The sequence below is a fragment of the Thalassophryne amazonica genome, chromosome 7 (assembly GCF_902500255.1).
Source record: "Thalassophryne amazonica chromosome 7, fThaAma1.1, whole genome shotgun sequence".
Classification (NCBI taxonomy): domain Eukaryota; kingdom Metazoa; phylum Chordata; class Actinopteri; order Batrachoidiformes; family Batrachoididae; genus Thalassophryne; species Thalassophryne amazonica.
Window position 1 is genome coordinate 3,542,474 of NC_047109.1, and position 27,490 is coordinate 3,569,963.

At 42.2% G+C, this 27,490-nt stretch overlaps 1 protein-coding gene across 5 annotated transcripts in view; it reads left to right on the forward strand.

Moving 5' to 3' along the window:
- The window catches only part of bnipl (BCL2 interacting protein like), a 95,151-nt gene that overhangs the window by 41,767 nt on the left and 25,894 nt on the right, over positions 1-27,490 (forward strand). For all 5 annotated transcript variants that reach the window (XM_034173726.1, XM_034173725.1, XM_034173727.1 and 2 more), the window contains 5 exons: positions 8,862-8,929; positions 9,007-9,258; positions 11,037-11,237; positions 11,321-11,423; positions 22,974-23,105. In XM_034173726.1, the coding sequence (XP_034029617.1) occupies positions 8,862-8,929; positions 9,007-9,258; positions 11,037-11,237; positions 11,321-11,423; positions 22,974-23,105 (756 nt within the window). The remainder of the gene's footprint in view (positions 1-8,861; positions 8,930-9,006; positions 9,259-11,036; positions 11,238-11,320; positions 11,424-22,973; positions 23,106-27,490) is intronic.

A 27,490-nucleotide genomic window follows, 5' to 3' on the forward strand; every position in this document is an offset into this window, starting at 1 on the left:
GGTGATTATCCTTAAAAGCTTATTTGTGAATATAATGTGGCGTTGTTGCGCAGCTAAATTTAAGTATTGAAGAGAATTGTCTTGTTTGCTCCTCGCGGCTGTGGCGTGCGGATTGTTAATCCTCCACAAGCTGTGAGCAGCTGTTCTTTTGAATTAAGCCTGAAATCAGTCCTGAACGTGTTGCTGATAAGTGTGCCTCTAAATAGTGTTTCTTGATATAAGTACTGAATAACCTCACCTCTGTTCCTCCTTCACAGAGTACAGTCTTGGGAAAAGCCACCTGGGGGGTGTCGGTGGAACTCCTGAGTCCAGAACATTCGGGCTCCGTTCCGTTGAGGCGCTGGGAGAGCGCGCCGCCTCTTCACCCCACCAGACTCATTTATTTTGTATTTTGTATACAGCACAGTGGGAAGAAAATAAATTTGTTTCTTTTGGAACTGCTTCTGGTTATTTAGTGCTGGGTTCAGTCAGACGCTGGACTGCTCCTCAACCTGCGTCCAGACCTTAACAGTGATCGCCGACCGCTAGCTCTAAACTTCATGAACACACCGAGAATTTAGATGAAGTTGAAGCCAAGACCTGTTCTGTTACGAATAAAATAAATTAAAAATGGTAGGAAATATAGTTCCATACTGTGCCAGTATGCTAGCCATATCAGAGGGAGAATAAATGTATCTTAAGTCTGGACTTGAAAGTCTCTACAGAATCAGTTTTATATCAGTAGGGAGATTATTCCACAGAACAGAGGCACGATAAGAGAAAGCTTTGTGACCTTCACTAACAGCATTAGTGAAGGTTACAAATGATCTTCTTATGGCCTCGGACAGTGGACTCATCTCTGTGCTTGTTCTGTTAGACCTCAGTGCTGCTTTTGATACTGTTGACCATAAAATTTTATTACAGAGATTAGAGCATGCTATAGGTATTAGTTAGGGCTGGATCAGGTGACCCTGAACCATCCCTTAGTTATGCTGCTATAGACGTAGACTGCTGGGGGGTTCCCATGATGCACTGTTTCTTTCTCTTTTTGCTCTGTATGCACCACTCTGCATTTAATCATTAGTGATCAATCTCTGCTCCCCTCTACAGCATGTCTTTTTCCTGGTTCTCTCCCTCAGCCCCAACCAGTCCCAGCAGAAGACTGCCCCTCCCTGAGCCTGGTTCTGCTGGAGGTTTCTTCCTGTTAAAAGGGAGTTTATCCTTCCCACTGTAGCCAAGTGCTTGCTCACAGGGGGTCGTTTTGACCGTTGGGGTTTTACATAATTATTGTATGGCCTTGCCTTACAATATAAAGCGCCTTGGGGCAACTGTTTGTTGTGATTTGGCGCTATATAAAAAAATTGATTGATTGATTGATTGATTAAAGGCACTGCGCTGCGGTGGTTTGAATCATGTTTATCTAATAGATTACAATTTGTTCATGTAAATGGGGAATCTTCTTCACAGACTAAGGTTAATTATGGGGTTCCACAAGGTTCTGTGCTAGGACCAATTTTATTCACTTTATACATGCTTCCCTTAGGCAGTATTATTAGACGGCATTGCTTAAATTTTCATTGTTACGCAGATGATACCCAGCTTTATCTACCCTGACCTCTAGTAATACTGTGAGAAATCTTGGAGTCATTTTTGATCAGGATATGTCATTCAAAGCGCATATTAAACAAATATGTAAGACTGCTTTTTTGCATTTACGCAATATCTCTAAAATTAGAAAGGTCTTGTCTCAGAGAGATGCTGAAAAACTAATTCATGCATTTATTTCCTCTAGGCTGGACTATTGTAATTCATTATTATCAGGCTGTCCTAAAAGTTCCCTGAAAAGCCTTCAGTTAATTCAAAATGCTGCAGCTAGAGTACTGACGGGGACTAGAAGGAGAGAGCATATCTCACCCATATTGGTCTCTCTTCATTGGCTTCCTGTTAATTCTAGAATAGAATTTAAAATTCTTCTTCTTACTTATAATAATCAGGTCCCTTCTTATCATAGGGACCTCATAGTACCATATCACTCCAATAGAGCGCTTCGCTCTCAGACTGCAGGCTTACTTGTAGTTCCTAGGGTTTGTAAGAGTAGAATGGGAGGCAGAGCCTTCAGCTTTCAGGCTCCTCTCCTGTGGAACCAGCTCCCAATTTGGATCAGGGAGACAGACACCCTCTCTACTTTTAAGATTAGGCTTAAAACTTTCCTTTTTGCTAAAGTTTATAGTTAGGGCTGGATCAGGTGACCCTAAACCATCCCTTAGTTATGCTGCTATAGACTTAGACTGCTGGGGGGTTCCCATAATGCACTGAGTGTTTCTTTCTCTTTTTGCTCTGTATGCACCACTCTGCATTTAATCATTAGTGATTGATAGATAATTGGCAAAGCTTCTGGGGAAAACCTGGTCTTGTTAGGAGAGACGGCATCCATCCCACTTTGGATGGAGCAGCTCTCATTTCTAGAAATCTGGCCAATTTTCTTAAATCCTCCAAACCGTGACTATCCAGGGTTGGGACCAGGAAGCAGAGTTGTAGTCTTACACACCTCTCTGCAGCTTCTCTCCCCCTGCCATCCCCTCATTACCCCATCCCCGTAGAGACGGTGCCTGCTCCCAGACTACCAATAACCAGCAAAAATCTATTTAATCATAAAAATTCAAAAAGAAAAAATAATATAGCACCTTCAACTGCACCACAGACTAAAACAGTTAAATGTGGTCTATTAAACATTAGGTCTCTCTCTTCTAAGTCCCTGTTGGTAAATGATATAATAATTGATCAACATATTGATTTATTCTGCCTAACAGAAACCTGGTTACAGCAGGATGAATATGTTAGTTTAAATGAGTCAACACCCCCGAGTCACACTAACTGTCAGAATGCTCGTAGCACGGGCCGAGGAGGAGGATTAGCAGCAATCTTCCATTCCAGCTTATTAATTAATCAAAAACCCAGACAGAGCTTTAATTCATTTGAAAGCTTGTCTCTTAGTCTTGTCCATCCAAATTGGAAGTCCCAAAAAACAGTTTTATTTGTTATTATCTATCGTCCACCTGGTCGTTACTGTGAGTTTCTCTGTGAATTTTCAGACCTTTTGTCTGACTTAGTGCTTAGCTCAGATAAGATAATTATAGTGGGCGATTTTAACATCCACACAGATGCTGAGAATGACAGCCTCAACACTGCATTTAATCTATTATTAGACTCTATTGGCTTTGCTCAAAAAGTAAATGAGTCCACCCACCACTTTAATCATATCTTAGATCTTGTTCTGACTTATGGTATGGAAATAGAAGACTTAACAGTATTCCCTGAAAACTCCCTTCTGTCTGATCATTTCTTAATAACATTTACATTTACTCTGATGGACTACCCAGCAGTAGGGAATAAGTTTCATTACACTAGAAGTCTTTCAGAAAGCGCTGTAACTAGGTTTAAGGATATGATTCCTTCTTTATGTTCTCTAATGCCATATAACAACACAGTGCAGAGTAGCTACCTAAACTCTGTAAGGGAGATAGAGTATCTCGTCAATAGTTTTACATCCTCATTGAAGACAACTTTGGATGCTGTAGCTCCTCTGAAAAAGAGAGCTTTAAATCAGAAGTGTCTGACTCCGTGGTATAACTCACAAACTCGTAGCTTAAAGCAGATAACCCGTAAGTTGGAGAGGAAATGGCGTCTCACTAATTTAGAAGATCTTCACTTAGCCTGGAAAAAGAGTCTGTTGCTCTATAAAAAAGCCCTCCGTAAAGCTAGGACATCTTTCTACTCATCACTAATTGAAGAAAATAAGAACAACCCCAGGTTTCTTTTCAGCACTGTAGCCAGGCTGACAAAGAGTCAGAGCTCTATTGAGCTGAGTATTCCATTAACTTTAACTACTAATGACTTCATGACTTTCTTTGCTAACAAAATTTTAACTATTAGAGAAAAAATTACTCATAACCATCCCAAAGACGTACCGTTATCTTTGGCTGCTTTCAGTGATGCCGGTATTTGGTTAGACTCTTTCTCTCCGATTGTTCTGTCTGAGTTATTTTCATTAGTTACTTCATCCAAACCATCAACATGTTTATTAGACCCCATTCCTACCAGGCTGCTCAAGGAAGCCCTACCATTATTTTGAAGGTTACAAATGATCTTCTTATGGCCTTGGACAGTGGACTCATCTCTGTGCTTGTTCTGTTAGACCTCAGTGCTGCTTTTGATACTGTTGACCATAAAATTTTATTACAGAGATTAGAGCATGCCATAGGTATTAAAGGCACTGCGCTGCGGTGGTTTGAATCATATTTGTCTAATAGATTACAATTTGTTCATGTAAATGGGGAATCTTCTTCACAGACTAAAGTTAATTATGGAGTTCCACAAGGTTCTGTGCTAGGACCAATTTTATTCACTTTATATATGCTTCCCTTAGGCAGTATTATTAGACGGTATTGCTTAAATTTTCATTGTTACGCAGATGATACCCAGCTTTATCTATCCATGAAGCCAGAGGACACACACCAATTAGCTAAACTGCAGGATTGTCTTACAGACATAAAGACATGGATGACCTCTAATTTCCTGCTTTTAAACTCAGATAAAACTGAAGTTATTGTACTTGGCCCCACAAATCTTAGAAACATGGTGTCTAACCAGATCCTTACTCTGGATGGCATTACCCTGACCTCTAGTAATACTGTGAGAAATCTTGGAGTCATTTTTGATCAGGATATGTCATTCAAAGCGCATATTAAACAAATATGTAGGACTGCTTTTTTGCATTTACGCAATATCTCTAAAATCAGAAAGGTCTTGTCTCAGAGTGATGCTGAAAAACTAATTCATGCATTTATTTCCTCTAGGCTGGACTATTGTAATTCATTATTATCAGGTTGTCCTAAAAGTTCCCTAAAAAGTCTTCAGTTAATTCAAAATGCTGCAGCTAGAGTACTGACGGGGACTAGAAGGAGAGAGCATATCTCACCTATATTGGCCTCTCTTCATTGGCTTCCTGTTAATTCTAGAATAGAATTTAAAATTCTTCTTCTTACTTATAAGGTTTTGAATAATCAGGTCCCATCTTATCTTAGGGACCTCGTAGTACCATATCACCCCAATAGAGCGCTTCGCTCTCAGACTGCAGGCTTACTTGTAGTTCCTAGGGTTTGTAAGAGTAGAATGGGAGGCAGAGCCTTCAGCTTTCAGGCTCCTCTCCTGTGGAACCAGCTCCCAATTCAGATCAGGGAGACAGACACCCTCTCTACTTTTAAGATTAGGCTTAAAACTTTCCTTTTTGCTAAAGCTTATAGTTAGGGCTGGATCAGGTGACCCTGAACCATCCCTTAGTTATGCTGCTATAGACGTAGACTGCTGGGGGGTTCCCATGATGCACTGTTTCTTTCTCTTTTTGCTCTGTATGCACCACTCTGCATTTAATCATTAGTGATCGATCTCTGCTCCCCTCCACAGCATGTCTTTTTCCTGGTTCTCTCCCTCAGCCCCAACCAGTCCCAGCAGAAGACTGCCCCTCCCTGAGCCTGGTTCTGCTGGAGGTTTCTTCCTGTTAAAAGGGAGTTTTTCCTTCCCACTGTAGCCAAGTGCTTGCTCACAGGGGGTCGTTTTGACCGTTGGGGTTTTACATAATTATTGTATGGCCTTGCCTTACAATATAAAGCGCCTTGGGGCAACTGTTTGTTGTGATTTGGCGCTATATAAAAAAAATTGATTGATTGATTGATTGATCTCTGCTCCCCTCCACAGCATGTCTTTTTCCTGGTTCTCTCCCTCAGCCCCAACCAGTCCCAGCAGAAGACTGCCCCTCCCTGAGCCTGGTTCTGCTGGAGGTTTCTTCCTGTTAAAAGGGAGTTTTTCCTTCTCACTGTCGCCAAGTGCTTGCTCACAGGGGGTCGTTTTGACCGTTGGGGTTTTTACGTAATTATTGTATGGCCTTGCCTTACAATATAAAGCGCCTTGGGGCAACTGTTTGTTGTGATTTGGCGCTATATAAATAAAATTGATTGATTGATTGACCCGCAGACGTTTTATTCACCCTACGGACACAAAGTAGTCCTGCACCCTGAGAACGCAGAGCCTGGGCCGGTACATAAGGTTCAATTAGGTCAACCAGGTAGGGAGGTGCCAGTCCATGAAAAATTAGCAGAACCTTAAAATCTGATCTCAATGGGACAGGAACCCAGTGATGAGATGCCAAAATGGGTGCAATGTGGTCAAACTTTCTAATCCTGTCAAAAGTCTGACTGCAGCATTTTGAACCAATTTGGGACGAATAATGCTGAACTGTGGTAAACCAGAAAATAGTACATTGCAATAGTCCAATCTAGAAGAGACAAACGCATGAATCAGGGTCTCGGCATCAGCCATAGACAGGATGGGAAAAAACTTTGCTATATTTCGCAGGTGTAAGAAAGTAGTCTTTGTAATATCTCTAATGTGGAGGTCAAAGGATAATGTAGGATCAAAAATTACCCCAAGGTTCCTCACTTTGTCAGTGTGATGTATGACACATGAGGCTACACGATCAAATTGATGCCAATGTCTCGCTGGACCAAGGACAATCATTTCAGTCTTGCCCGAGTTTAAAAGTAAGATATTGCTGGACATCCAGCTTTTTACTGATGCAAGGCAATCCTCTAAGGACTCTAAGTATATGAGATTACCAGCACTTATCGGCATGTACAACTGAGTGTCGTCAGCATAGCAATGAAAGGTAACCCCAAAACACCGCAATATGTCCCCAAGGGGTGCTATATAAAGGTAGAAAATCAGGGGGCCTAAAATGAACCCTTGTGGAACCCCATATTTCATGTCACTAAGGTTAGAGGTAGTTAGGTTTGATGTCAACCATGCAAGGGCACTCCCAGTAATCCCAAAATGATTCTCCAGCCTATCAAGTAGAATATGATGATCCACCATATCAGGTTGAATGTCCTCTGCTGTGCGTTTTTCCTAATGGAGTCTATGTCAGAGGTCCACTTCAGATCCCGGTGGATCCTGGGAACTGTAAAGTCTCCGCAGTACGCACAGTGTTGTTGAAGATTGGGGGTGATGGGGGATTTCTCCTCAAGTCTATCATTCCACAGTCATGAGTGGGTTCAGAACCAGGTTGTTCTGACCACACCAGAGGACCAACAGTTCTACCTCCTGTCTGTATGAGACCAATGATGGTAGTATCATTCACAAACATCAGTAGTTTAACAAAGAGTGGTTCCCTGTGGTGCAGTTGTTGGTGTTGGGTGGAGAAGAGCAGTGGGGAGAGCACACACCTCTGAGGGGCGCCAGTGTTGATTGTCCATGTGTTGGATGTGATGCTCCCCAGCCTCACCTGCTGTGTCCTGTCCAACAAGAAGTTGGAGATCCACTGGCAGGTGGGAGCTGGCACAGAGAGGTTGGAGAGTTTTTGGTGGAGAATGTCAGGGATGATGCTGTTAAGCACTGAGCTGAAGTCCATGAACAGGATCCTCACATACCCCCATGTAGAGCACACGTGCTGCAAGATGTAATGCAGTCCCATGTTGACTGCATCCCCAACTGACCTGTTTGCTCGGTAGGGAAACTGCAGGAGTTTCAGCAGGGGTCCTGAGATGACATTCAGGTGGCTCAACACCAGCCGTTCAAAAGTCTTCATGACTACAGATGTCAGGTGACAGGCATTTAGTCCTGTTGTGGAGGGTTTCTTTTGGACTGGGATGACAGTGGAGTATTTGAAGCAGGAGGGCACCTTGCACAGCTCCAAAGATCTGTTGAAAATCCAGATGAAGATGGGGGCCAGCTGGTCAGCGCAATCTCTCAGACATGAGGAAGAGACACCACCAGGTCCTGGAGCCTTCTTGATCTTTTGCCTGTAATACTGCTGTCATACTTTCCCTTAACAGATTGTTAGTGCTAGTGGGGTTGCAGAGGGATGGAGGAAAGAGCTGTCCAGGGAGCTAGTAGTCCATTCTTGTTGGGGTGTGTGAGGGGTGTGTGAGGGTCTCTCATACCTGTTGTAAAACAGGTTCAGCTCCTCAGCCAGTCAGGGGCTCTCCATCGGGTGGGGGGATGGTCTACTGTAGTTGGTGGCATGCTGAAGACCTCTACACACTGTCACAGGAACTTTGAGAATTGTTTTTTTTTCAGCCAATCAGAATAGCTCCTCGAAACATTGCTGGAAAAATATTACTAGAGTTAATTCTACAATACATGTGCAAGTTTCTCAGATTTAGTGAACACAATCAAAACTTAAAAGGATCTCAAGATAGTTATTGTTCAGGTAAACATATTATTTCCATAGCAATGTCTACAACAGTTCTCTTTGAGTCTCCCTGTGATTCCCTATCAGACTCTCTGTGATGAGCTTTTAGACTCTCCGTGATTCCCTTTCAGACTCTCTCTGATTCCCTTTTAGAGTCTCCGTGATTCCCTTTCAGACTCTCTCTGATTCCCTTTTAGAGTCTCTGTGATTCCCTTTCAGACTCTCTGTGATACCCTTTTAGACTCTCTGTGATACCCTTTTAGACTCTCTGTGATACCCTTTTAGACTCTCCGTGATTCCCTTTCAAACTCTCTGTGATACCTTTCAGACTCTGTGATTCCCTTTTAGACTCTCTGTGATGACCTTTTAGATTCTCCATGATTCCCTTTCAGACTCTGTGATTCCCTTTCAGACTCTCTGTGATTCCCTTTTAGAGTCTCTGTGATTCCCTTTCAGACTCTGTGATATCCTTTTAGACTCTCTATGATTCCCTTTCAGACTCTGTGATTCCCTTTCAGACATCTCTGGACTGTGTATCCAGTCAGTAATGTCTTTCTCTGTTCACAGTGATAAAGTACTAACATCAGATTTTGTCAATGTGTTTTTATCTTGTTTGATTCTGGCGATGGTGATCCAGGCCTCTCCCGGAGGATTCTGGGAATGTGGAAGAGGAGGCCGAAAGCCCAGCAAACAATGACCTAAAAGGTGAACCTGAACTCTGAGCTGTGATGTCATCATCACCTGTCGTGTGTTCATCTTCTGCTTTATTCCACCCTCTGCAGCTCCGACCAGCCTGTCCCTATCAGGAACTGTAGTGGGCGGGGCTATGAAGCGTCTGACTGCTCCCCCACTCAACCTGACGCTGAGCCACCAAGACTCCCAGGACTTGGGCCTCGACGACTACTCTGCTGCTGCCCTATCAACATCACCCGATGAAACCCCGTCACTCGACATCAACCTGGAGGCACTGGAGACGCCGTCTGACAGCGAGACGTGCACACTCCCAGACGGCACACATGATCTGGAGTGGGAGGGTGAGACAAAGAAAAATACATTTTTCTTTTTCTACTACTGATCTTTTCCCTCCTGAGACCTTATAGACAGGTTTAGTGTGATGTCATGTCCTTTGAGACAGCAGTGCCTGCTCCAAGCCTTCATATTCATTATCAGTCATCAACAGATCACTGATATCTGTCTGTGTTCCTCAGTATTTTGACCATATATGATAAAGCCTCATGCTATTCCATCTATTCCTCAGAATTTTAGATCAATTTCAAAACTGCCTTTTATGTCCAAAATTTTTAGAAAAAAATGACCAAACAGCTTTACGAGGCTTTTGCTGAACACAATATTCTTGGCAATTTTCAATCTGTGTTCCGTCATTTGCACTCAACTGAAACAGCTATTTTTATATGAGTGAAGGGACGAGCAGCGGCGCAAAGCTCGAGGGAATTCAGTGGCATGCTGAGACGGCATGCTGAGAAGAAGTGCCAAATTTTGAGTTCACAGTGAAACAGGAAATGTCAAATGTTGAACACTTCCTGGCATGGGTGGAGCTAGAGTGGACTCACTGGACTCCCCTGAAATCTGATTGGACACAGATAATTGACATGTCACAACACGGCACGTCTGGTTGAAAAGAGCTGCATTCTGAAATCGGTGAGTCACATTGACTGCTAGGTTCCTCCTGTCCAGTAGTTGGTGCTGTGTACCACAAGACGTTCTAATCCACCTTAGTAGAAGAAGAAAAATCTTTGAGTCAGATTTGAACTAGAACACGTCGTCTGAACCCTGGACTCCTAATGACGCCAAACTTATATTGGTGAGTAAACGACCGTATTTTATGCCAGAAATGAGGTCCAGGTCGTCAAAAGCAGCATTTCTCCTTTAACCCGGGTTGACTTATATATACATGTTTCTCCAGTGCTCATAATAAATGAAAGAAGCAGACAGCAGCTGATTCATGTTCTGTTGGCTTATATGAGATGTAACGTTAAGACACTCAGGCTGAAAGAAATACAGCTAATTTATTCCTCCTCTGTTCTGTATAAAACCTGTTTAACCTCTTAAGTTTGTGCTCTGAAGGAATTATTTTTAAATAACCTCTTAATATGCATTTCACTGAAAAATACACATGCCAGTGAGTGTTTCTGAGCTGGGCTCAAAAGTATTGGAACACTCTGTATTTCACACATTTTGTTTTGTTTCAAATACAAATAAATAAAAATAAATAAATAAATCTCTCATAATCTAAAATTGAAAGCAAATCTCTACAACTTGATATAAATGAATTAAAAATCTAAAATCCATTTTCCTGATGAAGTGGTGTAGAGGAGGATTTTCTTCAAAAGAAGACCTGAAAGTTCAGCTACAATTTGACAGAAAGTACATTTGAGATGAAAAACTAGATTTGATGTTTTGATAAAAGAAACTTTTGTATTTCTTCATAATTAATGTAAATAAAGTCCAAGACATATTCAGTGATTTGGAAATGTTCATGTTTCCATCCCCTGACTTTTCTGAAGAAAACTGGCAATAAAACTGATTATTTACAGGTTTTTATCAAGTTTTACAGATTTGCTTTCAGTTTGAGTTTGAGGAAGATAATTTTAGAAATTTTTATTTTTAAATTTTAGAAATTTTTATTCCCTTTTAGACTCTAAAAGGGAAAGGGGCGGTCTGGAACTGGGGACCTTTCGCTGTGCTACACAGAACACATTAATGAATAAATAAGTAACTCAAACACCTGCTGTAACCAACATGGCAACATAAACAACAGTGTGATGATGTCACAGACACACTCTGTGTGCAGACGATCTCCCTCGGCTGAGGCAGGGCGGGGCTGAAGGAGTGGCCAGGAGTCCGGTGTCCGAGCACACGGAGGTGGGTCTGGTGGAACTGGACCAGGTGGACAGCAGAGGGCGCCGCTGGAGGAAGTTCTGCTTCTCTGGACACGACTATCATGTCAACATAAGCGTGTTGGAGCCGTACCTGCAGGTCCTGTCACATGGAGGTCAGAGGTCAAACACACTACTGCCCTAAACTTCAAACGATGGGTTTTATCTTTTAATGAGGATGTATTTGTGTTATCCTTAGGTTACTATGGCAATGGGATGAATGCCATCATCCTGTTCACCTCCTGCTACCTGCCCGACAACTCAGTGGAGGACTACGCATATGTAATGGACAACCTGTTCAGGTGAGCTTCTTCTCAGAGTCTACGTGCAGTAATTCACGATGTGTTCGTTGTCTTTTTAGAACTTTATCAAACAGACTCCTTACACTGGGAGGTGTTAACCCCCAGAAACGTGAATTATCTGGGAACTGTGAATTATCTGAAAACCGTCAATTGCAAAACATGAATACTGAAAAAATATCTTCTGAAACATGAGCGCACATCTCACAAAACATGAAATTTTTCACAATATGGCGTATGTGCTTGGCTGAGGAGCCAATGGTGCAAAGCTGCCGTCTGTGGGATTATGACTGCGCGCCTCTCACTTTTATTGCACCACGGGGCTTCACGCCACCCCTCAACTTGTGCACGAATTAGACACTGATGATGGAGACACCAGGCAGGAGGAGAACCGCGAGGTCAAAGAGGAGTTTTATGGATGTGCTGAGGGAGGACATGCAGGTGGTTGGTGAGACAGAGGAAGACACAGAAGACAGGGTGAGATGGAAATGATTGATCTGCTGTGGCGCCCCCTAATGGGAGGAGCCAAAAGGAAAAGAAGAAGATGAGTGGATGAACAATCCAATGCTTGGTGAGATCTGCGTCATGATAACAGGAAGAGTCGACATCGAAGGATCAGAAAGTGACGTCGATATGAACGCTTGGCCGCCACAAGCTGGTTCTCCCTGTGGTCACTTTTCTGACACTTCCTGCTTAAAACCAGTCATACTCAAAATCAAGATCAAATGGGAGAATTCTGTCCTCCCTGACACCTGTGTTAGTGTTTCATACGTGGACCGCCCCAGTCAGACTCGTCACTGTCCCCAGAGCGCGTCATGCCCAGCAGGACCAGGAGCTTGGCACCAGAAGCAAGAGCCTGCTTGGGGCTCGTCTCCCCAACCCATTGGGTGTATTTAGAGTCCTTTTATTCAGAGAGTAGCGACATGATCAGTCACAAAAAAAAAAAAAAGTCATGTGACTCATGGTGCTATCTTGTGTTCAAAATAGTGTTCACTGTTAATGTGTCTGCATGTAAATCAGCTATTTTATTGATTTATTGGCTGAAAATGTTGGGTTGTTGTGCATTTGGAGGCACAAATAGACACAACAAGGGCTTCAAGATGTACAGATTCCCTTCAGAACCAAACAGAAGAAACATTTGAGTAAATAAAGTCAGCATGTGGGATGGAAGCAACTTCGTCAAAGCTTTGAGAGGTAAATTTATTGTTCAGTCCCATGTACAGTAAAACTCACCTAAACCGTCATCGTATAAACCAGATATTCACAGTCAGCGGACAAAAAAGTCCCAAAGTTTTTGCATTGTTTTCCAGGTAATAAACACTGTGTATAACAGATTCTGTAAAATGGATTTTTCACTCACATCTGATAAAATGTCCCGTCTGATCATGATGTGTTTCCATTAAAGCCCTCACATGTGGGACCGGAGTCATTTCCGTGATTAAAAGACCGACTGTTTTTTTTTGTGTTCAGACTCAGACCCGCAGCCTGATGTGCACCTGTTAAATCAAACACAAAAGGCTGTGCTTTGACACTTTTCTGCTTTCACTCTTTCCTGTCATATTTCAATAGTTTTGCAGCGCGTACGCTGATTACATTTTGGGATCACATATGTTTGGCAGAAAATCCTGCAACTTTACAGTACAAAGTCAGTAAAAGAGGAAATTGTTCAGTTTACTGTGATTTGGAGGTGATGATTGTAGAAAGGGTCAAATTAGTCCAGAATAAAGCAAAATCCAGAGATGGAGAACTTTAAAACTGTTGCACACATCACTGAATGACACGCAGTTACAGAGCAGCAGAAGAAATCAGCCTTTAAATTAATTAAATAAATCATCATAAATGATTTTAAAATAATGTTGAAAACATTAAAGGTTCATTCGGGAGTTCAGCGCAGCATTGACCTCCCCAAGATACTTTTTTTTTTTGAGGAGATAGGGTTTGGAATCAAGACTTTTCTGAAGTATATGATCCATAAACTGAAATCTGTAAACTAAAACGGAAAGAAAATATATATCATGAATGATATTCACATTTTGTGGGATATTTGCAGGAAAATCATTAATGGTTTGCGGATATTTACGTTTGCGTAAATTTTTATAAAATGATTCATGATTTGCAGCAGATTCACATCTTGCGGGTGAACAGAGCTAACAAATATTTGTATTCCATCTCAAGTATAAATGGTTTGGGTGTAGAACCCGTTTAATTGTCTACTGGAGGCCCCCCAGCCAGTGACTCTTAGGGCCCCATCACATGAGAGCACGAATGCTATACAAACCACATGAAAAACAAGCTGCATTCGTACGGGACAGACATACGTACAGCCACGTACGAATACCCAGAATGTGGTAGGGATGCACAGCACAGCAGCACCTGAATCCAGTTAGACCACCCAGAGTACAGGTCAAATGCGGGCATGGACCATCCCCCACGACAAAATAAAAACAGGATAAAATAAAAAAATACAGAGAAAAAAAACAACACAGCACAAAACCCCACAATGCGCTGTGGCAGGTCGAGCCCTGTGAATAGACAGTTTCTGGGTTGGATCCTTCCTGCACGCGTGCCTTCCGTTTCCCCCTCTCTCTCACAGTCCGGGGACGTGGCCGCGTGGCAGACTGAGGGCTGCAGCACCAGAGTCCTGCATGGCTCCTGGCCACTCCAACTGAATAATGGACCGTTACAACCACAACATTTCAGGTTGGTTCTTGGTCCAGTGAGACATCGGCATCAGTTTGACCAGCTGGCGCTCAGCCTGGGTTCGTGTGTTATACATCATATGGACAAAGTAAGGAATCTTGGGGTAATTTTTGATCCCACGTTGTCTTTTGACCTCCACATCAGGGATGTTACTAGGACTGCTTTTTTCCATCTGCGAAATATAGCGAGGATCCACCCCATCCTGGCTGATGCTGAGACCCTGATTCATGCTTTTGTTTCTTCTATATTAGATTATTGTAATGTTTTGTTTTCAGGGTTACCACAGTCCAGCATCAGGGGTCTTCAGCTGGTTCAGAACGCTGCCGCCAGACTTCTGACACGTAGCAGAAGGTCTGAACATATCACACCCATTTTGGCATCTTTACACTGGCTCCCTGTCTCTGTGAGAGCAGATTTTAAGGTTTTGCTATTGACTTATAAAGTTGTTCATGGACTGGCGCCATCTTATCTGGCTGATCTGGTGGAACTTTAAGTGCCGGCCCGGGCTTTGTGGTCACAGGATGCGGGACTTCTCTGTGTTCCCAGGGTGAAGAAGTCAGCAGGTCACAGAGCCTTTTCTCATCGTGCATCTGCCCTGTGGAACAGTGTTCCAGCGACTATGAGGCAGTCTGAGTCTGTGGACATTTTTAAGTCAAGACTCAAAACCTATTTTTATTCTCTTCTTATGAATATTTTTTTAATTTTTTATCTGTTTTATTCCTTTACTTCTGTTTTAATTACGTATTTTAAATTTTTTATTCATTTTTAATTTATTTAAATTTTATGTTGCATTGCTCCGTGTAAGGCACCTTGAGATGGCTTTTGCTGTGATTTGGCTCATTATAAGCTAATTAAATTGAAATTAAATTGAACATGTGTTACACTCCTGCCTGCTCCCACAAAGGGCCTGACCAGTCCCGCCCACACCCATGACACACTGAGAATTTATGCCCGTGTAATAGAGCTGCATTCATTCAGTGATCGACCTGTCACATGAGACCGTGAATGCAGCACGTCGCTGCCGCTCTCTCATTTTATTTCATTTCATTTCAAGGGAGCTTTATTGGACAGGAGGTGATGGTCTAGTGGTTAAGCGCTGAGCTTGAAACCAGAGGATCCTCGGTTCAAATCCCAGCCTGACCAGAAAATCACTAAGGGCCCTTGGGCAAGGTCCTTAATCCCCTAGTTGCTCCCGGTGTGTAGTGGGCACCTTGTATGGCAGCAACCTGACATCGGGGTGAATGTGAGGCATTATTGTAAAGCACTCTGAGTGTCTGATGTAGATGGAAAAGTGCTATATAAATGCAGTCCATTTACCATTTATTGGCATGGGAAACATACATTTACATTGTCAAAGCATACATCCCATACATCAATAGATATGACTCATCCAAAGAAGTACCGGTACTTTCCCGATGCTGAGAAGCTACCAACATGCGATTTCTTGAAACAGTTTGATCTCAGTCCAGAAAAACAGACAAAAGGCAGGTCCCCTCCCCTCCTGGGGTACTGATGAGGCGTTTAGCAGGCTGACATGGTTAAATAGGTGGCTGGTGCAATTTTGTAGACAGCAAAGCTTTAGCTTTATTGATAACTGGCCTTTGTTCTGGGGCAGCCATGGCTTGCTGATGCCGGACAGCCTGCACCCTACTGGGGAAGGCGCCGCCATCTTGTCTGTGAACATAGATAGAGCTCTACAGGGAGGGTAACATTAGGATTTTACAACAGGCCACAGAGCAGGTGATTAGATACCCTGCAAGGCTTATGACAAATGTGGGTGTGAAATCCATTAGTTTAGCGGGGAAATTAGTGCAGAAAATCCACTATGGTGATAGTGCAGTTTATCTGCCAGGGAGGGAAATTCAACAAGTTGAGACTGTGGCCTGCTTCAGTACTCGTGTCCATAAAAATCATAGAGGGATATGCTTTGCAAACTTAATACCCATTACTACACTGGCTGATGTTGAAATTGAGGATGGTCCAATGGTTGTTCCAACAATATCAAAGATTTTGTGTCTGCTACCTACAACGCGCGTGAAATATCTCAAACCTAAACCTAATTCTAAGCATCTTATATATGCTACTCTGGAACCACCCCTAAATCAAAACAGTTCAGCTGTCAACCCCACTGATGTCCTTAGTCTGGGTCTCATTAACATAAGATCACTGTCCTCAAAATCACTGTTGATTAATGATCTAATTATTGATCATCACTTAGATATGATTGGGTTATGTGAAACCTGGCTTAAACCTACAGCTGTCCTTCTCTTAAATGAGGCCTGCCCACCAGCATATACGAGGGTAGGCTGAAAAGTTCTAAGGCTCACTATAATGCAGTTAATGCATTACTCCTTCATGGGGAGCCTTAGAGCTTTTCAGCCTACCCTCGTACATTTAGTCACGTTCCTCGTGATGCCAAGCAAGGCGGGGGTGTTGCTTTTATTTATAATTCTAGGTTTAGCGTATTAGCAGTTGGGGGTCACAAATATAACTCGTTTGAGCATCTAATTCTCCGCTCTGCCCACAATGCTACGCATTGCCATGGTCAGAAGAATAAAAATCAGTCGTATTACTTTGTCACTGTATATAGGCCTCCTGGCCCATATTCTGAGTTCTTAGATTAATTTGGTGCATTCATCTCTAACTTGTCAACTCGTGTAGATAACATTCTGATCATTGGTGACTTTAATGTTCATATAAATAAGTCTTCTGATCCCCTCTGCAAATCATTTATGGATATTGTGGATGCATTAGGATTTCAGCAATGCATTCAGGACTCGACGCACATTAGTGGAAATACCCTGGATTTGGTTCTTGCACATGGTATTGCTGTCACGATTATATTGACTTCATGCCTCTTACATCAGTGGTCTCTGATCATCCATCCATCCATCTCCTACCGCTTAGTCCAATTAAGGGTCGCGGGGGGCTGGAGCCTATCCCAGCAGTCATAGAGCGCGAGGCGGGGTACACCCAGGACAGGACGCTAGTCTGTCGCAGAGCCACAAATACACACCCACACACACACCTACGGACAATATTAAAGATTCCAATCCACCTAACCCGCATGTCTTTGGATGTGGGAGGAAACCGGAGCATCCGGAGGAAACCCACGCAAACACGGGGAGAACATGCAAACTCCACACAGAAAGGCCACGGGAATTGAACCCACAACCTTCTCTGGTCTCTGATCACTCACTTATTAAGTTTACAGTTTCGCTGCCATGTTTAGTGGAACAACAACCTTATTTATCACTGCAGCAATGCATCAACTCCTCAACTAAGACTGAACTCAAAGCTAGACTGCATGATGTCTTAGCTTCATGTTTGGCAAATACCCAATCAGTAGACAGTCTTGTGGATAGTTTAAACTCAGTGCTCAAAACTACACTCAACATGATTGCACCACCATTGTTAAAACCACGCCCCCAAAACACAGTCACCTTGGTTCAATGATTATCTGCGTGACCTCAAGCATAAGGCTAGAGGTCTAGAACAGAAATGGTGTAGTTCAAAATTAGAAGTATTTCACCTTGCATGGTGTGATGCTATCTTAGACTATACGAGGTCTATTAGAAAAGTATCCGACCTTATTATTTTTTCAAAAACCATATGGATTTGAATCATGTGTGATTGCGTCAGACAAGCTTGAACCCTCGTGCGCATGCGTGAGTTTTTCCACGCCTGTCGGTTGCGTCATTCACCTGTGAGCAGGCTTTGAGTGAGGAGTGGTCCAGCCCCCTCGTCGTCGTTTCATTGCCAGGAAATGGCGGAATGATTTGGGCTTTTTTTCCATCAGAATTTTTCAGAAACTGTTAGAGACTGGCAGCTGGAAACCATTAGAAAAATGTATCTGGCTTTCTGTGAAAATGTTACAGGCTTGGTAGAGAATAAGGAGTGTTACTGTCACTTTAAGGACGGCCCCCAGCGGCTGTGGGGCGAGCCGTGCTCCGAAGCTGCCATTGACAGGCTGAACGACCATTTCATTTCTAAACGGATGGCTGTCTGGATCCGTGACCATCGTGTGCAATTTCTCTGGTTATCACAAGAGCTGGACATCAACCATTTTAAGGCAGATTTCACTTTTAACAAGAGATTTTGTCATGGAAAGCCGAGCGGAGGCTTCGCGCGTCACAATGGATTCGCTACTGGAGCGAGACAAAACCACCTCCATTTTGGTTTCACATGACGGCTTTGAGATGGCGTTCAAACAGCTGTCGGTGGTTTTTCCATCGAGTGATTATCCAAGAAATTGTGGATGTGCCTGGACATGCCAGAACAGGTCCCGTGAGGCTTCATCACGGCGTTGCTGTGCGCCACGCGGCACCGTCGCGACGCACGAAGCCTCCACTCCTCTTTCCATGACAAAAACTCCTGTAACAGTGGAATGTGCCGTTCATTTTCCAAACTGGACGCTGTGTCTGACTAGCACAGGAATTGTGAAAAGACGTGGACATCAGCACTTTTTCGGCACATTGAGACAGACGTGCGGAGGAATTCCGCGTGTCGCGGCGGTGCCGCATGGCGCAAAGCAACACCGTGATGAAGCCTCACGGGACATGTTCTGGCATGTCCAGGCACATCCACAATTTCTCAGATAATCACTCGATGGAAAAACCACCAACAGCTGTCTGAACGCCATCTCAAAGCCGTCCTGTGAGACCAAAACGGAGGTGGTTTTGTCTCGCTCCAGTAGCGAATCCATCATGACGCGCGAAGCCTCCGCTCGGCTTTCCATGACAAAATCTCTTGTTAAAAGTGAAATCTGCCGGAAAATGGTTGATGTCCAGCTCTTGTGATAACCAGAGACATGGCACACGATGGTCACGGATCCAGACAACCATCCGTTTAGAAATGAAATGGTCGTTCAGCCTGTCAATGGCAGCTTCGGAGCGCGGCATGCCCCACAGCCGCTGGGGGCCGTCCTTAAAGCGACAGTAACACTCCTTATTCTCTACCAAGCCCGTAACATTTTCACCGAAAGCCAGATAAATTTTTCTAATGGTTTCCAGCTGCCAGTCTCTAACAGTTTCTGAAAAAATTCTGATGGAAAAAACGGCCAAATCATTCCGCCATTTCCTGGCAATGAAACGACGAGGGGGCTGGACCACGCCTCACTCAAAGCCTGCTCACAGGCGAATGACGCAACCGACAGGCGTGAAAAAACTCACGCATGTGCACGAGGGTTCAAGCTTGTCTGACGCAATCACACGTGATTCAAATCCATATGGTTTTTGAAAAAAATAATAAGGTCGGATACTTTTGTAATAGACCTCGTATAGTCTAAGATAGCATCACAATCGTAAGCATGCATTACTGGCTACAAAGTGAACCTATTACTCTGATTTGATCAACAAAAACAAGCATAACTCAAAGTTCTTGTTCAACACGGTGGCAACACTTATTCATGGACAACCAGCTGTAGTTCGCTCTCCTTTTACAGCACAAGATTTCCTGGATTACTTGGAGAAGAAAATAGAAGACATTAGGTTAAACATATCCCAGCATGCCTTAACCCAGCCACTACACCCTGCTATTGAGGTGGGCTCCATTACTGAGGTATTACCTAGATTTACAGAATTTGACAGTATCTCACTCGACGTGCTGAACTATTTAAGGACCTGTGGTCCACTCTTGGGCCGACTGTGCTGGAAATTATTAATCTTTCTTTAACTTCTGGATCTGTTCCTAAATGTTTCAAATCTGCAGTGATTAAACCATTACTTAAGAAACCTAATCTTGACCCTAGTGTATTGAAAAACTATCGGACGATATCAAATCTATCATTTTGCTCTAAAATTCTGGAAAAAGTGGTGTCACGGCAGCTCATAGACTATCTTACTGAGAATAATCTCTTTGAGCCACTGCAGTCTGCTTTTAGAAAATATCATTCCACAGAGACGGCTCTCACTAAAGTAGTGAATGATCTTCTGCTTGTAATGGATACGGACACCGCTACGGTTCTGTTGCTGTTAGATCTCAGTGCTGCATTTGATACAGTGGATCATCATATTCTACTTGATAGGCTGGAAAATCATTTTGGGATTACTGGGAGTGCCCTTGCATGGTTGATGTCATACTTGACCAGTCGTTCTCACTGTGTTTTGTACAGTAACACTACCTTTAACCTTAGTGACATGAAATTTGGGGTTCCACAGGGGTCCATCTTAGGCCCCCTGCTTTTCTCCCTTTATATAGCACCCCTTGGGCACATATTGCGGCGTTTTGGGATTACCTTTCAGTGCTATGCAGATGATACTCACTTTTACATGCCTATAACTGCTGGAAATCTTATTCACATAGATTCCTTAGAAGATTGTCTTGCATCAGTGAGAAGATGAATGTTTAGGAGCTTCCTACTTTTAAACTCTGATAAGACTGAAATGGTGGCTCTTGGCCCAGTGAGACATCGGCATCAATTTGACCAGTTAACGCTTAGCCTAGGCTCGTGTGTCATACATCACACTGACAGAGTGAGGAACCTCGGGTAATTTTTGATCCTACGTTGACCTTGACTTTGACCTCCACATTAGAAATATTACGAGGACTGTTTTCTTCCACCTGCAAAATATAGTGAAGATTCGTCCCATCCTGTCTATAGCTGATGCTGAGACCCTGATCCATGAGTTTGTCTCTTCTAGATTGGTCTACTGCAATGTTCTATTTTCTGGTTTACCACAGTCCAGCATGAGGGGTCTCCATTTAATTCAAAATGCTGCAGTCAGACTTTTGACACAAAGCAGATAGTTCGACCACATTACACCCATTTTGGCATCTCTTCACTGGCTTCCTGTCCCTGTCAGGTCGGATTTTAAGGTTCTGTTACTAACCTATAAAACTGTTCACGGACTGGCACCTCCCTACTTAGTTGACCTAATTAAACCCTACGTACCGGCCCGGGCTTTGTGTTCTCAGGGTGCAGGACTACTTAGTGTCCCTAGGTTGAATAAAAAAGACTGTGGGTCACAGAGCTTTCTTTTATTGTGGCCCTTGTCAGGGCGGGGGCAAAAACTGGGTGGACACAAATGCAAACTCACAGCAGATGCAGTTTGAATTAGGTTTAATCATTGTAACAGGTGGTCCAGCAATGAAGCAATGGTACAGACAGACGTGAGGCTGCGGCTTGGTCAAAAAAAAAAAAAACAGGCTGAGGTCAAAATACATGGCGTGATGGCAATCAGAAGCAGAGACAAAAATGTGGTCGAGGACAAAACAAGGTCTAATATCGGCAGGCTGAGTACAAGACAAAACAAGGCAGGACGTGAGAGCTGGAAAGTGAAATTCATTCAACAATCGAGCGAGAGACTGTGAGACTGTGAGGGCTTAAGACACAGGTGTCAGTGAAGGTTCTGGAAGGGGGCGTGACCAGGGAAGACAAAGGTAGTGAAGGCAAGAGAGTGAAGGCAGGAAAACACAGAGTGGAGTGATGAATGAAACAAAGACTCGTGAGCAAGTGCAAGAGCGGGAGTGAATGAAAATACAAAGCAGACAGAAACAAACTGTGAGACAAAGACACAATAGCTGGTGCAGTAATATGGAGTGAGAACATACTTGGGCGGGTGTGAAGGAAACATAGAACAATGAACAGAGCTAAAACAGAATCATATATAAACCAGACCTGACAGAACTAAGTAGATGGCAGGAAACAAGGAAATCAATGATCTTAATCAAAACTAGAAGCAGAGTGAGACGGATAAAAATATAAAAGTGAATGCAATAACCAATGGTGAGATGACAGCATAAACTAAGACTAAATAATGAACAGAATGACTACAACCAGTGACTAAAAAATAGTGCAATAAATAACAAACGGTACATAATCAGATGAGACACTTGAAGATAAATAATGACCAATACCTGTGACTAAAGCATAATACAAAAATGTGATGAAAAGAACTAAGCAAAGAATACGAGAAGCCCAAAAGAAAACCGAACTGGTGACCAAAGCACAATATAAGAAATGAAATAAACAGAATCAGACTAAAACTGGAGTGACTAAGTGACCATGAATGAACAAATACACAACGAATATGAACGGAAACAAAATCAATGATCACCTGAGCATAACAGGACAGAAGACTCAATGCATGAAGGTGGATTTGAGACCATAATTATAAGGGCTGGACTATGACACCCCATTCTGTGGATTGATCTCCCTGCATCAATAAAACAGTCAGATTTCCCTTTCATATGGCTAGCATACTGACATAGTATAGTTCTACGGTTTTCAGTCTTTTAATTCATTTTATTAATAAACGGAGTGTGCCGCGGCTTCAACTTTATCTAAATTCTGGCTCTTTTAGTGAAGCTTAGGGCTAGTCAGCGCTTTGTGACCCTGGTCTGTGAAAGGCGCTTTATAAATAAAGCTGACTTACTTAGTGGCCGGCGATCACCTTAGTATTTCTTCTGTTTTTCTTGTTGTTTAATGCTGACAAATTATACAGTATTTCTTGTCTTTCTGATGCCTGATTCTGTTTTTTTCTCTCTGTTTGAGGTGCAGCTCCATCCAGAGATGGGTGTGGTGTCTGTTTCTGTAACCCTCCTGTCCTGTGCACCAACAACATTTCCTGTATATTTGTTCTGTGAATTGTTCAGTAATTTGTGTCTGTATCATGGCCCAAGTAGAGGGTCACCCCTTTGAGTCTGGTCTGCTTGAGGTTTCTTCCTCAGAGGGAGTTTTTCCTTACCACTGTTGCTCTGGGGGTTAGTAAGGTTAGACCTTACTTGTGTGAAGCATCTTGAGGCAACTCTGTTGTGATTTGGCGCTATATAAATGAAAATAAACTGAAATTGAAATTGAAGGCAGGTCTGATATTTGCTACTTGGTGTGACTGTTTGCGTGTGTACCTGCAGGTACATTGTTGGAACACTGGACCTTATGGTTTCAGAAAACTACATGCTGGTCTACTTGTGTGCTTTGGCTCCCAGAAACAGACTGCCTGCCATCAAATGGCTTCATAAGTGCTACACCTCCATCGACCGCAGGTATGAGACACACTGTTTAACAAACTTCAGCAAGCAGCCTGTTAGCTACTTTCTACCACAGAGTTGCCAACTTTGGGACTTTGGGTGAGACTCTGCGCACACAGTGCGTGCTGAAGATTTTTGGTAATCCTAACCCTAATTTAAAAAAACAAACAGTCCTCATTTACTAATAAAAAAAAATAGAAGAAGGGTGACACTTAGGTTCACCGGTATGTGCTGCTTTCGCCTCCCCAATTATACAAACAAATATAACAGTCACTCAAACTATCAAGATATGGAGACAATTTAGGAGGCATTTTGGCTTAAAAATGTTTCTATATATGCCCCTATCTGGGGAAATCACAATTTTCCACCTGCCACCATGGATGCATCTTTTCAATTTTGGCACACTGAGGGTATCAAATTTTCTGATTGATCTGTTTTCAGAGGGACAATTTTTCTCATTTTCTGAACTAACTGAGACATTTGACCTCATAAAGTCAAATTTTTTCTGATATTTGCAAATTAAGAACTTTATTAAAAAAACTTTTCTTCATTTCCAAACATACCTAATAACTATACCATAGACAATATTCTTTCACTGTCACCATCAAAACAGAGATTAATTTCAACTATTTAGCTTAATAAATGATGTTAGATCCACCTCACTTGAAGAACTTGATAGGCGATGGGAAACTGACTTGGGCTTGACGGTTAGAGGGGAAACATGGGAGGCCATTCTTAAGCGTATACCAGGATCTTCAATCTGCGAGCGGCATGGTCTGATACAGTTGAAAGTGGTCTTTAAAGCTCACCTCACCAATGCTAAATTGGCAAATATATATCCTGATGCAGACCCCACTTGTCCTCACTGTAAGGGTCAACCAGCAGATCACATGCATATGTTCTGGTCCTGTCTGGCACTCTCCATGTGTTGGTCAAACATTTTTGAGGCATATTCAAAAATCTTCGGAAAAAAGATTTGCCCTAATTCTATCAGTGCTATATGTGGAGTTATTCCATCTACCTGCCATGTACCACTTCATGCACCTGATTTGATTGCTTTCACCACTCTCACTGCGAGAAGATGCATCCTGCTTGATTTGAAACCACAATTACCACCTAGTTTTACATGATGGATTAGAGACAATGTACTTCTTGAAACTAGAAAAAATAAGGTTTACCTTAAAGAGTTCTACACAAAAATTCTTTGAGGTTTGGACTTCACTTTTGAACTATTTTGGAGAACTACAAATACCACTTGATGACTGATTACTGATTGTATACTACTCTCCCTCTTTTTTCTTTCTGTTCTGTGTTTGTAATTGTTTTTGTCATGATTATTATTGATGTTATTACTGCTCTTATTATTATTATTATTATTATTATTTTATATTTGGTGAACTGTATAACTCAAATTATATTCTTCAAAGTGATACCTTGGGTGGTTGGGTGTGTGGTTGGATTTGGGGGTATAATTGTGAGTGAAAATTTATAAGCTTTGCTCTGCTTCTCTCATGCATGTACACTTTTATTGGCATTTTTTCAAATAAAATAATAATAATAATAATAATAATAATAATAGAAGGGAGAGGCCTTCTCAAAATGTACAATGAATTTATTGATTACACTGTAAAAAAATAAAGACATAGGCAGTTAAAGAAAAATGCTTAAAATGGCTGGAGGTCAAGAGTTGTTTGGGGTTTTTTTTAGTCATGCTAATGCTCCCCAGAACCATCTTCTGCAGTGAATTAGCAAGGAGAGATAGGGAGGCAGCTGTTTATCCAACTCTTTACAAGCTGGACAAAATCTCATCAAAACTGGAGAGAACCTTTGTAGCCCCCAAATCCCCTTCATTTTGTACAACTATGGTGATAACAGTCCCGAGTTGCAGAAGCATTTCTCACTTTATATCTGTATTACAGACAGTATTTTATGACGGCACAATCACATTGTAACACAAGTATATTATTAATGTCTTTAAAATACAGTAAAAATGTCAAGAGGAACATAGACCCTTTATGTACATAACAGTACCTGACTGTTTCACTGTTCCATGCAAGCGCTCTGTTAAAGATTGGCCAGCAGATGTCGCCATATATAATTGTATCAAATGCTTTAAAACACTGAACCATTTCAACAATTTTCAATTTCAATTTATTTCATTTATATAGTGCCAAATCACAACAGAGTTGCCTCAAGGCGCTTCACACAAGTAAGATCTTCACACAGGTAAGGTCTAACCTTACTAACCCCCAGAGCAGCAGTGGTAAGAAAAAAACTTCCTCCGAGGAAGAAACCTAAAGCAGACCAGACTCAAAGGGGTGACCCTCTGCTTGGGCCATGATACAGACACAAATTACAGAACAATTCACAGAAACAGTTCACAAAACGAATATACAGGAAATGCTGTTGGTGCACAGGACAGGAGGGTCTCCAGCACAAATACCACACCCATCTCTGGATGGAGCTGCACCTTAAACAGAGAGAAAAATAAAACAGAATCAGGCATCAGAAAGACAAGAAATACAGTATAATTTGTCAACATTAAACAACAAGAAAAAAAAAAACAGGAAATACTAAGGTGATCGCCGACCACTAACCCTAAACTTCACTAAAAGACCCAGATTTTAGGTAAAGTTGAGGCCACAGCCTGCTCTGTTTACTAATAAAATGACTTAAAAGAATAACAAATGTAAAAAAAAAAAAAAGAAACTATACCAGTATGCTGCCATACAAAAGGGAAAATAAGTGCATCTTAAGTCTGGACTTGAAAGTCTCCACAGAATCTGATTGTTTTATTGACACAGGGAGATCATTCCACAGAACAGGAACACGATAAGAGAAAGCTCTGTGACCCACAGACTTCTTATTCACCCGAGGGACACTAAGTAGTCCTGCACCCTGAGAATGCAAAGCCCAGGCCGGTACGTAGGGTTTAATTAGGTCAGCTAGGTAGGGAGGTGCCAGTCCATGAACAATTTTATAGACTAGTAGCAGAACCTTAAAATCTGATCTCACTGGGACAGGAAGCCAGTGAAGAGACGCCAAAATGGGTGTAATGTGGTCAAACTTTCTGCTTCATGTCAAAAGTCTGGCTGCAGCATTTTGACCAATTGGAGACCCCTAATGCTGGACTGTGGTAAACCAGAAAATAGAACATTGCAGTAGTCCAATCTAGAAGAGATAAACACATGAATCAGGGTCTCAGCATCAGCCACAGACAGGATGGGACGAATCTTCACAATATTTCACAGGTGGAAGAAAACAGTCCTTGTAATATCTCTAATGTGGAGGTCAAAGGACAACGTAGGATCAAAAATTACCCCAAGGTTCCTAACTTTGTCAGTGTGATGTATGACACACGAGCCTAGGTTAAGCGTTAACTGGTCAAATTGATGCTGATGTCTCACTGGACCAAGAACCATCATTTCAATCTTATCAGAGTTTAAAAGTAGGAAGTTTCTAGACATCCAACTTCTCACTGATGAGGTAGTGTTACTGTACAAAACGCAGTGAGAACGACTGGTCAAGTATGACGTCAGCCATACAAGGGCACTCCCAGTAATCCCAAAATGATTTTCCAGCCTATCAAGTAGAATATGATGATCCACAGTATCAAATGCAGCACTGAGATCTAACAGCACCAGAACCGTAGTGGTGTCCGAATCCATCATAAGCAGAAGATCATTCACCACTTTAGTGAGAGTCGTCTCTGTGGAATGATATTTTCTAAAAGCAGACTGCAGTGGCTCAAAGAGATTATTCTTAGTAAGATAGTCTATGAGCTGCCGTGACACCACTTTTTCCAGAATTTTAGAGAAAACTGACAGATTTGATATCGGCCGATAGTTTGTCAATACACTAGGGTCAAGATTAGGTTTCTTAAGTAATGGTTTAATCACTACAGATTTGAAACATTTAGGAACAGATCCAGAGGTTACAGAAAGATTAATCATTTCCAGCACAGTCGGCCCAAGAGTGGACCACAGGTCCTTAAACAGTTTAGTTGGTATAGGATCAAATAAACAGGTTGTGCTTTTTGTTGACATCAATCAATCAATCAATTTTTTTTTATATAGCGCCAAATCACAACAAACAGTTGCCCCAAGGCGCTGACATTACGGGTTTTGTCAGCATGTCTAGAGAGATACTATCAAATTCTGTAAATCTAGGTAATACCTCAGTAATGGTGCCCACCTCAATAGCAGGGTGTAGTGGCTGGGTTAAGGCATGCTTCATATTGCTTCATATTGATTCAGTGGTTCAAAACGCTTCGATTTCTCCGTCGCTAATGATTATAAAACACATCAGTGACCAAAATTTTTTAGTGCATGTAAATTAAATGGTAAATGGACTGCATTCATATTTATATCTCACTTTTCCAATCACATAAAATCCTCAAA